This window comes from Oryctolagus cuniculus, chromosome 14 (assembly GCF_051225735.1).
Source record: "Oryctolagus cuniculus isolate XC-2025 breed Fujian yellow rabbit chromosome 14, ASM5122573v1, whole genome shotgun sequence".
Taxonomy (NCBI): domain Eukaryota; kingdom Metazoa; phylum Chordata; class Mammalia; order Lagomorpha; family Leporidae; genus Oryctolagus; species Oryctolagus cuniculus.
In genome coordinates, this window is record NC_142880.1 from 34,347,085 (window position 1) to 34,362,545 (window position 15,461).

At 41.8% G+C, this 15,461-nt stretch overlaps 1 protein-coding gene and 1 pseudogene across 1 annotated transcript; one reads left to right on the top strand and one right to left on the bottom strand.

The window, feature by feature from the left end:
- Nucleotides 1-7,752: 7,752 nt before the first annotated feature.
- Nucleotides 7,753-9,473, top strand: LOC127492848 (actin-related protein 3 pseudogene; annotated as a pseudogene).
- A 2,982-nt stretch (nt 9,474-12,455) lies between these two features.
- Nucleotides 12,456-14,905, bottom strand: MGAT1 (alpha-1,3-mannosyl-glycoprotein 2-beta-N-acetylglucosaminyltransferase; the record flags this gene model as incomplete). The annotated part of the gene is given in 1 exon segment (NM_001082745.1): nt 12,456-14,905. A coding segment is annotated over 1 exon segment (1,344 nt). The 5' UTR covers nt 14,866-14,905.
- Nucleotides 14,906-15,461: the final 556 nt, after the last annotated feature.

Genomic DNA, 15,461 nt, shown 5'->3' on the forward strand with positions numbered 1-15,461 from the left:
GGACTCAATTCACCAAGGAGATATAACAAATAGGTATATACATGCACCAAGTTTTAGAGCAAATACATAAGGCAACTATTAATGGACATAAAGAGAGAGAGACTCTAATATAATCATAGCAGATGATTTACCATTCTATTTTCAGAAATGGACTGATCAACTAGACAGGAAATCAAATATCAATGTTAAATTGAACCCTGATCCATAGGACCTAACAGGTATTTACAGAACTTTCCATCAAACAGCTTCAGAAAACTGATTCTTCTCAACACTCCATGGAATGTTTTCCAGAATAGAGCAAATAGTAAGTCACAAGATAAGTATCAAATTTAAAATACTAGAAATCATAATGAGGGTATTTTTTACTACAATGCAACAAAACTAGAAATCAGTGACATAAAAACATTGGAAAGTATACAAATACATGGTAACTCAACAACTCACTCCTGAACAGTCAATGAACCAAGTAAGATTTCAAGGAAGAAATTTTAAAATTTTTTGAAATGAATAAAAATTGAAACATAATATTATCAAAACTTATGGGATACAGCAAAAACAGTATTAAGAGCAAAGTTTACAATAAATCAACACAGGAAGGGAGAAGGAAGGAAGGAAGGAGGGAAGGAAGGACAAGGAAGGAAGGGAAGAAGAAAGGAAGGAATGGAGGGAGGAAGAGAAGGGAGGGAGGGAGAAAAGAACAAAGAAGGAAGGGAGAGAGGGAGAGAGGAAGGGAAGGAGAAAGAAAGACAAAAAGAAGAGGGACAAACAACTTATCCCTAAGTAACCCTCAGCTATATTAACCAAGAAAAAAAGAAAGAAGATTCAAATACATGGAATCATAGGTGAAAATTGATTTTCATAAAATGATTTACAACTGATACCACAGAAATATAAAAGATTATTAAAGATTATGATGAATTATCATATGGCAACAAATTTGATAGCCTAGCAGTAACAGATATATCTTACCAAGATCGAATTATGAGGAAATAGAATACCTAAATAGATCAAAAATGAGTTGCAAGATTGATTCAGTAAAAAAAATAAAATAAAAAAACTCCCTTAGGGCCAGCACCATGGAGCAGTAGGTTAATCCTCCACCTGAGGTGCCAGCATCCCAAATTGGGTGCCAGTTCTAGTCCCAGTTGCTCCTCTTCCAATCCAACTCTCTGCTATGGCCTTGGAAAGCAGTAGAAGAAGGCCCAAGTCCTTGGGCCCCTGCACCTGTGTGGGAGACCAGGAAGAAGCTCCTAGCTCCTGGCTTCAGATCGGTGCAGCTCTGGCCGTTGTGGCCATTTGGGGAGTGAACCAATGGAAGGAAGACATTTCTGTTTCTTCCTCTCACTATCTGTAACTCTACCTCTCAAATAAGTAAATAAAATCTTTTAAAAAATTTTTTTAATGAAATAAAATTTTAAAAAATCTCCCATCAAAGAATAGCCCAGGACTGGATGGCTTTACTATTGGATTTTACCAAGGTTTCAAAGAAGAATTAACACCAATCTTCCTTAAAATATCTCAAAAAACAAAGAGAGAATTCTTTCAAATTCATTCTGTGAGGCCAGGACTACCAAACCAGACAAGAGACCAACCAAAAAAAAAAAATGCTATAGACCAATGTCCCTGAGGAACATAAATGCAAAACTCCTTAAGAAAATACTAGCAAAGCAAATCCAACATGTTTTTAAAAAAATCACTCACCAGGATCATCTGTAATTCATCCCAGGAATGCAAGGATGGTAAACTTAATTCAATAAATGTGATATATCACACCAAGAGAATAAAGGAGAAATATTATATGATCATCTCAACATTCAACAACACATTAAAAAGATGACTCACAGGACCAGCACTGTGGCATAGTGGATAAAGCCACTACCTGTGACTATGGCATTCCATATAGACACCAATTAGTGTCCTGGCTGCTCCACTTCCAATCCAGCTCTATTCTGGTGGCCTGGGAAAGCATTAGAAGATGGACCAAGTATTTGGGCCTTTGCCACCCATGTGCAAGACCTGGATGAAGCTCCTGGATCTTGGCCCAGTGCTGCCTGCCCATTGCAGCCATCTGTGGAGTAAACCAGCAGATGGAAGATCTCTCTTCCCCTCTCTATACTTCTGCCTTTCAAGTAAAATAAATAATTTTTACAATAAAAGGAGTATATGTCTATATAATAAAAGCCAGATATAACCAGCCATCATATTGAATGGAAAATATTTGAATTCTTTCTCTCAGAGATAAAGAACTTGACAAAAATGCTCATTATCATCACTTTTATTCAATACAGTACTGGAAGTCCTAGTAAGGGCAATCAGGCAAGATAAAAAAGGCATCAAAATTGGAAAGGAGGAAGTCAAATTGTCACTTTGTGATATGATCCTATACCAAGAAAACCCCCAAAGACTCCACAAACAACACTGTCAGTAATATCAGTAGCATTCTAATACATCAAAAGTAAATGGCCCAGGGTAAAAAGTTGATTAATCAAAAGAAAATACCTGAGAACAAATTTAATCAAAGAGATGGAAGATCTCTACAATAAAAATTATATACAATTGATGGAAGAAATTTGAAGAGGAAACAAAGAAATTGTAAGACATACCATGTTCATGGATTAAAAGAATCAACATCATTAATACATTCATACTACCTAAAGCAATCTTCAGGTTCAAAGTAATCCCTATCAAATCTCAATGACAATTTTTACAGAGCACAAAAGACAAAATTTAAAGATTTGTATGGATTCATAAAACAACCCCAAATAACCAAATTTATCTTGAGCAAAAAGAACAATGCAGGATGCATTACACCAATGAACTTCAAAATATATTACATAGCTATAGAAATTAAAACTGTATGATATTGACATGAAAATAATTCCATAGACCAGTGGAACAGAAAAGAGACCCTAAAAGTAAACCCAAAAACCTACAGTTGATTAATCAACTGATTTTTGACAAAGATGTTAAGAATATGCTTCAGAAAAAGGACAGTGTGTTTAGTGAAAGGTTCTGGAAAAATTTTATTTCCCCACACAGAAGAATGAAATTAGACCCTTGTCCCTCATTATGTACAAAAATCAAAGCAAAATTGATTAAAGCCACAAATGTGAGACCTGAAACTTTGAAACTACTATAAATATGCATATGGAAACAACTTCAGGACTTTGGAATGCACAAGGATTTTCTGGATAGCCCAAAAAGCACAGGAAATAAAAGCAAAAATAGACAAATGGGATTTCATCAATCTAACCATTTTTGCACTACAAAAGAAACAATCAACAAAGTGAAGAGACAACCTATAGAGCGGGAGAAAATACTGTCAAGCTATACATTTGATAAGGGGTCAATATTCAATTTGACAACAAAACACCAAATAATCCAAGTTAGCAATGGGCAGTAGGTCTAAACAGATATTTCTCAAAGGAAGGCATACAAATGGCCAACAAGTACATGAAAAAAATGCTTAACATCACTAACCAGGGAAATGTAAGTCAAAACCATGATACTGGGGCCAGCAGTGTGGCATAGTGAGTTAAGCTGCCACCTGTGAAGCCTGAATTCCATATGGGAGCTGTTTGGATTCCCCACTGCTCCACTTCCAGTCCAGCTCCCTGTTAATGCACCTGGGGAAGCAGTGGAAAATGGCTCAAATGCTTGGGTCCCTGTACTGTGGAACATTCAGAAGAAGCTCCTAGCTCCTAGATTCAATCTGGACCAGTCAGGCCATTGTGGACATTTGGGGAGTCAAAAAGTGGATGGAAGATGTCTCTCTCAGTTTCTCCCTCTACTCTCACTCTCTTTCTCTCTCCCTCTCTCTTTCTGCCTTTCAAATAAAATAAATATTTTTTTTAAAAAATGATATCACCTCACTTCAGTAACATGGGCTATTATGAAAAAGGTAAAAGATAATAAGTATGGATGAGGATGTGTAGAAAAGGGAACCCTTGCATACTATTTTTGAAAATATAAATTCAGGCCGGTGCCACAGCTCAATAGGCTAATCCTCTGCCTTGCGGCGCCAGCACACCGGTTTCTAGTCCCGGTCGGGGCGCCGGATTCTGTCCCGGTTGCCCCTCTTCCAGGCCAGCTCTCTGCTATGGCCCGGGAGTGCAGTGGAGGATGGCCCAAGTCCTTGGGCCCTGCACCCACATGGGAGACCAGGAGAAGCAACTGGCTCCTGGCTTCGGATCAGCGCGGTGCGCCGGCCGCAGCGCGCCGGCCACGGTGGCCATTGGAGGGTGAACCAATGGCAAAGGAAGACCTTTCTCTCTCTGTCTCTCTCTCTCACTGTCCACTCTGCCTGTCAAAAAAAAAAAATATAAATTCAATTCCATCTTTATTGAAGCACTATTATATGTAATATAATAGATTGTAGAAGTTATATAAATCATATATTAGGCAAAAAAAGGAAAAATCTATCAAATGATAAAGAAAATGTAGCACATATACATGATGGAATATTAACTTAGCCTTAAAAAGGATGAAATATTGCCATTTGCAATGACCTGAATTGAACAGGAGGTCATTAAGTGAAATAAGCCAAACACAGAAAGACATAAATCATATTATTTCATGCATTTGTAGAACCTAAACAGTAAGTGATCTCATAGAAGTTAAAAATATAATATTGTTTACAAGAGCCTGAGGAGGAAAATGGTGAGGGAAGACTGGAGAAAGATTGATTGACAGGTACAAGGTTACAGCTAGATAGCAGTATGAACTTCTGGGTTCTCTTACACAGTAGGGTGACTATAGATAATGTCAATATACTATATATTTCTCTGTTAAGAAAAATCTGTAAGGTAGAATTTTGGATGTTTTCAGTATAAATTTTAAATTCTTGAAAGGATAAATATAATTACCCTGATCATTGTATAATGAAACATCACATAGTGCCCCATAAATATGTAATCTTTGTCTTTTAAAATATTTTACATAAAAATGTAAAAGGTATCTAGAGGAGATCAGGATCATAAGTTCAGTTGGGGAAGAGAGGTGTTAGAACCACGAGTGTGCCAGAGAATAGATTGGTGATGGGCATCCGTTCCCAGAGGCTCCACTTGGCAAGAACAAGGAAGTCAGTCTAGCTGTTTTAGGTGAGGCCTCACTCAAGATAAAAAACAATCTCTAGGAACAAGGCCATCAGGTTCTAGTTTGCAGAAATTCAGCTTTTTTGATTCATCCATGAGTAAGGGATCTGAAAAGTCAATTCAACAAAAACACACTAGACTACCTGATACCTGGTAATTCACTCAGCCATCAATAGAGGGCACCCCTGCCTAATGAAAAGCAAACTCAGATTGAAAACTTGCTAGGCAAGGCTAGATTAAAGCAGTTCATCTGAGTAGTGGGATTATGGTTAATTTTTTCTTTTCATTCTACTTTCTGCATTTTACAATAGTTATAAATGAATATATATTTACCTACATGATTTTGAAAGTTATTATTCAGTCTGTAATTTTCTATTAAATGATATAAAAAATTGTACCTGTATGTAGTATATGGCAAAATACTGTTATACCATTTTAGTGAAAGACCTCTCTGTGTGTGTCTCTCCCTCTCTCTGTCTCTAACTCTGCCTCTCACATAAATAATAAACAAATCTTTAAAAATATTACTATGGATTTGAAAATCTTCTTACTAAAAATTTGGAGAATATTTAGAATAAACCTGAAAAACGTTTTTGGCAGAAAAGTAAACAAATTCACATTTTTCAGTTCAAGGACAACTTTTAACTAGAAAACATAATTATCCCCTTGGATAAAAATATCCTCACTCCCAGGTATTGAGCAAACATTTGATATACTCTTAATACATTTGTGCAAACATTCCATTCTGGTTATATAAGTTCTTCCAGCATCTCAATGATGGAACACGGTATCTAAGAATTCTTGTTAGTATTTTCACTTATCAAATTACCTCAATAAGTAGCAGTTTAAAATATTACATCTTTTGCCCACTAACTATGGATCAGAAATTCAGGAAGTGCTTGGATGGGAAGTTGTTGCTGGGGGTGTCCTCTGCAGTGGCAGTCAGATGTTAGCCAGGGCTGTGTACATTCAAGACAGTTCACTTATGTGACTGCAGATGAGGCAGCCAACCATACTATCTGACTTCTCCAGCAAAGCTGCAAACATGAATGTTCCCCAAAACTAATCAGCAGTTACAGTACCTTATTTGACCTAATGCAGAATTCACACAGCCTTACTTGGACACACGGCTTCATGTAGGACCCGTAGTAGGAGCTCTTGATGCCTACTTCAGGAAAGGCACTGAGGATCTTTGGTGAGACCTGATCACCATTCACCAGCCTGAAATCCTAATGAGTTTTTCCTTTCCTCAACAGGTACTTTGAAAAGTAAGCAAATATTTCCAGAGAGGAATTCTGGGTAAATTTTGTTAGATGGCCATATCCAGAGAATGTTGCCTTCCACTGACCATCCTCATCATTTTATACAATTGGTAAGAGAAGCTTTAGTTGAAAACAACAGCTGCAAAGCTGAGACTCCATTTCTCACTTCTTCGGCAACTAGGGAAACTATACGAAGTTTTGATGAATATTTGAGAGTGGGACCTAGGACATTGGTTTATTCTGTAAAGAATAAGTCTTGCATTCCCTTTGCTTTTCACCTTCCCGGTGGCTGGAACCAAGGCACCATCTTGGACTGTGAGCTGGGGGTCATATGTCAAAAGACGGTAAAGTGATAAAATAGAGGACCAAGTCCCTGGTGCACTGGACAGTCATCAGCTTTCTGGAGATGTGTGTGGACTTCAGGAGTTTTGATTGTCATGTATCACACTGGGAAAGCCTAGCCCCTTTCAGCATAGGTACAACTTCTCACACAATCCATTGGGGTTAAGGACTTCCAGGAGTTTTAGCTCTCTCTAGATCAGAGTTCCTAATGCACACCCCTAATCTTCCCCCATCATTGTTTCCTCTCCAAGTCTCCCTGCACTGTCAATAGTTTGGTCTCTCGGGCACAGCAGTGTGGAAGAAATCCCTGTAATTGTTCACACAGTCATTCCCTTCTTTGTTACTGGAATCTCAATTTCCTGATTAATAATCAAGCTGAAAAATGGTTTCTTTCCAGCCTATGGCTGGAAGGTTGGTCTATGTGATCTGGTTCTGGCCAGGGATCTATGGTCAGGTACTGTCTGTGGGCTTTTTGGAAAGGAGAATGGCACCTGGCACCCACATTTTGCCCTTCATCTTTCCTGTTTCTTCCTACCGTGAGCGTGATGACTGATGCTCTTGAACCCAAGAAGTGACACCCAGAATGCAAGCCTCATGCTAAATAAAGTGAAACAGAGATTAAAATGACTGGGGTCCTGAAGATGTCAGGAACCACCAAGCCAACCCTGCCCTGCCAACCTCTTTTTTTCATAATCTACTGGATCTGGATTTCCTACTATCTACTGCTAAATCTAATTCAGGCACACTGTCTTAACAAGGGAGCTATGTAAGCCAAAGGAGCTGATACAGGAAAGTTATAACAAGCCCATACTTACTGCGCAGACCCCTGCACTTGCTCCCATCTGGACAAGCATGGAGGGGCTGTAAGTGTTGGGGAAGCAAAGGTAAAGACAAGGAAAAGGAAAACAAAGGAGAGATTTCCACAGGCATTGTTAATATTGCGTTGACACAGAGGCACTGTTGTCCCTGCCTCCACAGGAAGAGACTCTGGCAGGACAAATGCCTGGTGCAAGTCCCTGTGACTTGTCCATACTAGACAGAAAATGGGTGGGAGAATAAATGGAAGCTCAACAGCTCTGCTGGTAGCAAACCACTGACCTATAAAGAATTAGCGGTCTTGGCTTCCTGGGGAAAGGCGGTGTGATAGGGAGAAGTTTGTATGGTGGGAGCAGGAGTGAGGAGAAAGGAAGACAGAGGGGGAGGAGGCCCGGCAGAGCAAGGTGGGGACTGCTGGCTGGGTCGCGGAAGTGGTGGCCACCAACGGAACCTGCCACTTTCTTGCAACTGCTTCGGCTTGCTAATAACCCTTGCCTTCCCGCTCCAACTCCCTCCCCCCAGGCAGAGAGGGCCGCCTGGCTGTGGATGGGCAGATAGTTCCCCTCTCCTGCCGCCAATCCCTGGCTCCAATCAGCACGGAGTTGATGACAGCAGCGGAGGCAGCAGGCGAGGAGGAAGATGGCAAGGGGGCTGCCAGCCTGCATGGTGGACTGTGGCATGGAGTATTGCTATTAGAGAGTCAGCAAAAGTGGATGATCAAGCTCAAAGGATGGTGATGAAAGATGTTGATGACTTAGACTTCTTCATTGCTGATGAGGCAATAGAAAAGCCTACATATGCAACAAAGTGGCTGATTCATCATGTTATAGTTGAAGATTGGGATTTCATGGAAAGGTTTATAGAACAAGTGATCTTTAAATATTTAAGGGCAGAACCTGAAGGCCATTATTGTCTTTTAACTGATCCTCCACTGAACACTCCAGAAAATAGGGAATATACTACTGAAATAATGTTTGAGTCTTTTAATGTTCCAGGCTTGTACATTGCTGTGCAGGCTGTTCTTGCCTTAGCTGCATCCTAGACCTCAAAACAAGTAGAGTGGACATTGACTGGTACGGTAATGGGCAGTGAAGATGATGTCACTCATGTTATTCCTGTGACTGAAGGATATATGATTGGCAGTCTATTAAACACATTCCAATTTCAGGACGAGATAGAACATATTTTATTCAGCAACTGCTGAGACAAAGAAGTAGGAATCCCTCTAGAACAATCCCTGGAAAGTGTTAAGGCAATAAAGGAGCACTATAGTTATGTCTGCCCAGATTTAGTAAAGGAATTTAACAAGTATGAACACAGATTGGTCAAAGAGGATTAAGCAGTACACTGGCATCAATGCTTTCTCTAACAAAGAACTTTCCATTGATGTTGGTTATGAGAGATTTCTGGGACCTGAAATCTTTTTTCACCCAGAGTTTGCTAATCTGGATTTTGCACAACCTATCTCATAAGTTGTAGATGAAGTAATTCAGAATTGCCCTATTTATGTCAGACATCCTCTCTACAAGAATATTGTCCTCTCTGGAGGTTCAATGATGTTCAGGGACTTCGGACATTGTTTGCAAAGAGATTTAAAAAGAACCGTAGATGCCAAGCTGAAATTAAGTGAAGAATTGAGTGGCGGTAGATTGGACCAAATCTTATTGATGTACAAGTCATTACACACCACGTGCAATGATATGCAGTTTAGTTTGGAGGATCAATGCTGGCTTCCACAACTGAGTTCTACCAAGTATGCCACACCAAGAAGGATTATGAAGAAACTGAACATAGCATTTGTCATCACAATCCAATGCTTGGAGTCATGTCTTAAAACCCAACCCTCGCAGGGCTCTTATTCATTAGGGAGTCTACAAAAGAAAGTTCTGGCCAGACTCTACCTAACACATTTGTCTACACTGGAGGTGACTCACTCTACAAGTGACATGCCACCACAATGATGCAGGTAAGAAAGGAAAGAAGAGTTAGTAGTCCTGAAGCCCTCAAGACCAAGAATGAGCAGGAGGTGGAGGAAGAAAGGGTATTTGTCACAGGTGTAAATCAAAGCAGAAATGCAGAAAGATCAAAGTAGATGACTGCAATGGTTTGGCTATGGATTTGTGTATATCCAAGGGCTCAAAAGTTGAAGGCTCTGCCCCCTGTGATATGGGAGGTAGGAGGACCTTTAAGAGATGAGTCTACCAGGAGGTCCTTACCCTTAAAAGGGTAATAGGTCTTGTGAGACCTTAAGTTGGTTCTTCAGAGAGAATTGTTACAGAAGCCAGCACTATGGAATAGTATGTTCCGCCTGTGGTGCCGGCATCTTATATGCATGCTGGCTTGAGTCCTGGCTGTTCCTCTTCCAATACAGCTCCCTATTAATGCTCCTGGGAAAGCAGCAGAGGATAGCCCAAGTGCTTGAGCCCTTGCACCCATGTTGGAGACCCAGAAGAAGCTCCTGGCTCTGGATTGGCCAAGCTCCAGCCATTGCAGCCACTTGGCAAGTGAACCAGCTGACAGAAGACCCCTCTGTTTGTCTCTCCCTCTGTCTGTAGCTCTGCCTCTCAAGTAAATTTTTTTTTTTTTAAGAGAGTTGCTACAAATGGAGGAAGTCTGCCCACTCCCACCTCTTTGGCTTCCTGTTTTACAATGTGATGTCTCACTTTCACACCTGCTCCCATAACCTCCAGCTAATAATTAGGCCCTTACCAGTAGAGGCCAAATCAATAGAACCACTCAATCTCTTAGACTCTCAGCCTGTAAACCTGTGAATTAAATAATCTATTTTTTCCCCAAGTAGTCTTCCTCAGGTATTTTGTTTAAGCAATGAGAAACATTAATATAGTGATCTTTATGGAATTATCTTTTAAGTTTCCAAAATCAAGGTTAGAAGAATTCTACAGCACTTACTGACTGGATGCTTTTCCATTTGATGTTTCCACGGGAACATGGTGTTCCTAAGAGGCAGCAACAATGAACATATGATTGACACCTAAGGCTATCTTGACAAAATGATGGCAGCCTGACAACATGTATCAGAAGGGATAGAAATAATATAAATGGACCCTAAAAGTGTCCCTTGTCATCAGGAGAAACCAAGCTATCTTATAAAAGTATTCTTCTGGACCCCACAAGCCTCAGGCTCTCCTCCATGTCTCCTGTGCCTTCCTCCAACTCAAGCACCACCCTCAGCAGGGGACACCTGCTTGAGACGGAACTTCTGAGGTAGACAGTAAGGGCTAGAATGGAAGAGTTCAGCATCACACAGTTGGAGTACCACAGCTTTCATTCAAATCCTAAATCCAATCTGTCTTTGTGACACTGGACAAATTAACTCTAAGTACCTGTTTCCTTAGTGATGAAACTTAAGCAAAAAAGTACTTACCACTCAGGATTGCTTTGAGGGCAAAATAAGCTGATAGAGCAGCCTTCTTTTACTCATGGGGGCTACATTCCAAGATCCCCAGTGGATGCTCAAAACCCTGTAGTACCAAACCCTATATAGACTTTTTCCTAGACATACATACCCAGGATAAAGTTTAATTTATAAATTAGACACATAACCACACACTGTAATAACACTGAATATGATTTCTCTCTCAAAAATGTTGTAACATAATCACCCTTCTTTATGATCATGATGTGATACAAAGCTTACATGATGAGGTAAAATGAGGTGAATGACAGACATTAGGCTACTACAGATCTTCTGACAACACATCAGGAGGATCATTTGCTTGTAATATGTATTTCCATTTAATATTTGAAACCACAGTTGACCACAGGTAACTGAAACCATGGAAAGCAAAGCCATGAATAAAAGGGGAATACCATATTAATTATGGGCCACTTAGAACAGTACACTTGGTTAGCAATTATTGCTAAATTAAGTGTGAACAGTATTGAGTGTAGAAGCCAAACTATTTCAGCTCAATTGTGTTAGGCAAGATAAAGCTCCAATCTGGGCCTATTTCTCTATCTGGAAATAATGGATAATAACTATCTCCCTTATTTAATCAAAACTAAGGTTAAATCATGTCTAAAAACAACATATGAAGGCAAAAACTAACACCACACAAACCTAAAAGGTTAAAATGAACACATGATGTCGGTTTCCTTTCTATAATTCCTATTCCTGAATCCAGAAGGGAGGTAGTCACAAATATCTCCCCCACCCTCATTGCCCTGAGCACTCAGGGACTGCCACCATCTGGTGTGAAAGTTCCTGGTTTCTGTGAACAAAGTCACTTAGCCTGGGGTTTCCAAACCCACGAATGAAATCAAGTCAGTGAGTCAAAAGCAGCACTTCAAAAAAAAAAAAAAAAAAAAAAAAAAAATATATATATATATATATATATATATATATAGTGCAAAAGAGAAACTCAGAATGTGTTGGATATAATAGAGGCATATAAAATCTCAAGAAACATTTATTTCCTGTGTATCTGTGTCCAGATTGTTGGTGTCCAAGTCATTCTTACTGAGATCACAGTCAGGAGTTTAAATGTTCCTCCTGTAGCAAATCCTGGCATAAGCAATGCATCCTGGGACTCCCTGGTAGATATATATGCAGCCTGAGCCAACAGAAAGCACTCAGCATGAAGCATCTACTCTGAGGGAGGAGCTGAGTTTAAAAAAACGGGTTGTCTCCCAGACCAGGCCCACTGAGCTCCCTAGAAGCAGGAAGGGATTCACCATGACACTGAGGGTTTCACAGCTAAGATGTACAGATTACCAGTAGGAGTGGAGCTTCAGGGAACCCCCCAACACTCCACCATCAATCCATCCCAGTCCTCTCTTCAACTGTTCCATGGTTTTTCTCCCTCCTTTCTCTTCCAGTCACTTGCTTTCCTTCCTTCAACTTACCCTCTTCTTCGCTTTTTTCCTTTCTTTCAGCACCCTTTACCTCCTTTTCCAGGATATATAAACACAGGCACAAATATTTTTCAGACAATTCAGCCTTTATTTTTGAAAATAATTCTGTAGCTTCCACTTTTCATCCATGAAACTGAGGTCAGGCAAGAAAACACACACACACACACACACACACACACAAATTCCTCTCCAACCAACATCTGCATCCTAGCCTGTGAGGACATGGGAATGTTTTGGAGAAGGTAGGCAGGACTTAGCTCATGGCCGGAGTTGTCCTGGTCTTGGCCACTGTAACTTATGTCAGGAGGGCCACCAGAAGCCACAGCCTTAGGGAGGAGCCTGTGTACAAAACTCAGGGAAGAAGGATCACACAGAACTGACCAGCACAGCATTCTCCTGAAGCAACAGGGAGGGGACTAATTTTTAGAAAGGAAGAGGTCAAGAGTGTCTCTTTGAAGTGGTACAATGAAGTTTTTTTCCCACTACCTTTCTCCCAATAGCTGGGTGCGAATATTTCTTTTCCTCTTCATTTTTCATCTTAGAACCAAAAATTGCTAGGCTGCAAAGAAAGAAGAGCTGACAGAAGTCAGGAATAAGGAAAGAAGAACAGAAGGCATTAACTCTGACAACCCAATAACTGCACCTAGACTCTGACAATGAGGCCCCTCTGGTTAGTATTATTCTGGCCACAATATGTTCACTTCTCCTGTAGCCCAGACCCTTATTAGGGGAAGGTAAAAAGGAGCATGAACAAGAAGTCTCATGCCCTGGCTCTCAGGTCAGAAAGAAAAGGCCTGGTTAAGAAAGCTAAAGTTGCCAACTCCTCTGCAGATGACCTAAGAGAAAAACTCAGAACATGGATATTTCTGGCCCCAAAAAGCCCATTCTTCCCCTATCACACAGTGGTTTGCTGCTTGATACCCAACAGACAGCAGAATGCTTTCCCTGATCTAACTCCTTTAACAAAAGAACCCTCACCTTGTCATCTGTGTATTCAAATGCCACTCAAAAAAGAAAAAAAAAAATGGACCCAAGAGGGAAAGACAGAAAAGACAATGCAGCCCAGGGACTACGGTCCCATCTTAGATCATGAAATTGCAAGGAAGGAGCCCAGAAGGGACAGGCAGGAGCTGTTAAGTCCAACTAGGATCATAGCCATCCCAAGTCTGAGGGGGCGCCAGGTGGACACGGCGGCCCCGGAATAAGAAGGTGACAATGCCCCGGTATCCAGCCCTGGGTACACCTGATTTGAGGTCATCCATGACACCCAGGGCCTTGGCGAAAGCCTTGAAGCTGTCCCTGCCTGTGTACTGTACGCGCACCTCTCCTAGCTCCTTCCGGTCATTGGTCCTCACTTTCTCCACCTGTAACTGGGGAGCACCATAAACACGAGCAAGGAAATCCCGGTCATAGGCCTCCTGCTGAAGGTACGACAGGTCCAGCTGGGTGAAGGGTACAAACTGCTGGTTCAGCTTGATGAACTTGAGATGCTGGTCAAAGAACTGCCCATGGCTCACACCCTTCCGGCCAAATGTCATTGTTCTTGAGATTTCTGGACGCACACAGGCCCTCCCCTTTCGCTGCTCAGGCCGGCGCATCCAGTCATCCCAGAAGGCTTTGGGCCACTTGGGCTCCAGTTCAGCCCAGAGTTCAGCCAACAGTAACCAGCCTAAGCCAGGAAAGAAATCTGTGCGGTAGAGTAACTCTGGCTTACTCGAGTCTACCATCTGTTCTTTGCCATTGTCATTCCAGGCAGACACACACCAGAGGGAGGGGTCTGCTTTCAACAGTGGGTAAGTGGCCTGGAAGTACTCAAAGAAGTCTGGTGCCACCTCGAGATCATCTTCCACCACCACAGCTGCTGGGTAGTTGAAATTGTGGAAGATTTGGCCCAATGCCCAGCGGTAATGCCGTGCGATCTTGTAGTAGCCCTGGAACTTGCGGTGGTCGGGCTGCACAGCAATGTTGCTCAGGTCAGGTTGCCGGATGTGTGTGACTGCGCTGCCATAGGAAGCAATGACCTGGGCTGTCTCCTCATGCCCACAGTCCTGGCTGACAATGATGGGGAACAGCTCAGCTGAAGGCCGATAATGCAGTAGCTTGTCCAAACAGCGGCGGACGGTGCTGCGGTCACAGGCAATTACCAGGATGGGGATCACAGCTGGCGGTGGGGTCACAGGCACATGCGGCTGAGCAGGAGGGGCTGCAGTAGGCACCTTCCACCGCTGGCTCCAAAGAGCATGGTGCTCCCTAATCTGCTGCAACAGTCCCCGCTGACGTTCCAACTCTACCTCGGCATCCTGAGCTAAGCGGATCACCTCACGGGTGAGGCTGGCAGGGTCATCATCGAGAGCATTGTCTGACGGCAGCCTGCTAGGCACTGGACGTGTCCAGAAGAAGAGGAGCAGCAGGGCATTCCAGGCCACAAAGAGGATAGCACCCCACAGCACAAGCCCAGCAGACTGCTTCTTCAGCATCCTGGCCCCCACAGGGGAGGGCAGGCAAAGGTATGACTTGAGGCTGCCGTTGGCTTACCTGGTGCACTCTCCCACAATTCTAGAGATGCTTCCTCTATGCTACAGGATCAGAAAGCAGCCATACACCTAGAGAGGAGAGAAAGATAAAAACAACATTCACCAAAAAGGAATGAGGCCCCATACCCATATGGAGTAAAGGAATGTTAGCAGTAGGAAACAGGTAAAAACATGAGGGAAAGGGAAAGTAGGAGGCTGACTTAGAGATCTCATAAAGAAAAGCTACCTTTTCCCTTATTAAGACAGTCAACCTGCACTGGAAAATAGGATTAGGAAGATACTCTGCTCCACCAACCCAAAATGAGCTGATGAGTCTCAGAAAAGCAATTGAGGTTTGAGGGAAAGTAGAGGATGATGTTGGTGGAAGGAAAATATAAAAGAACTCTAGCTCCCCTTTTCCCTTTTATTTCCTATCTTCCATCTGGAGTTTAGGGAGAGGAATACGGGGTGAGATAATCTGCCTCCCATTCATCAAATCAATCTGCCCTAAAATTACTGATTTGAAAAAAAAAACCTTAGGACTAAAGTCAGCACCTTAC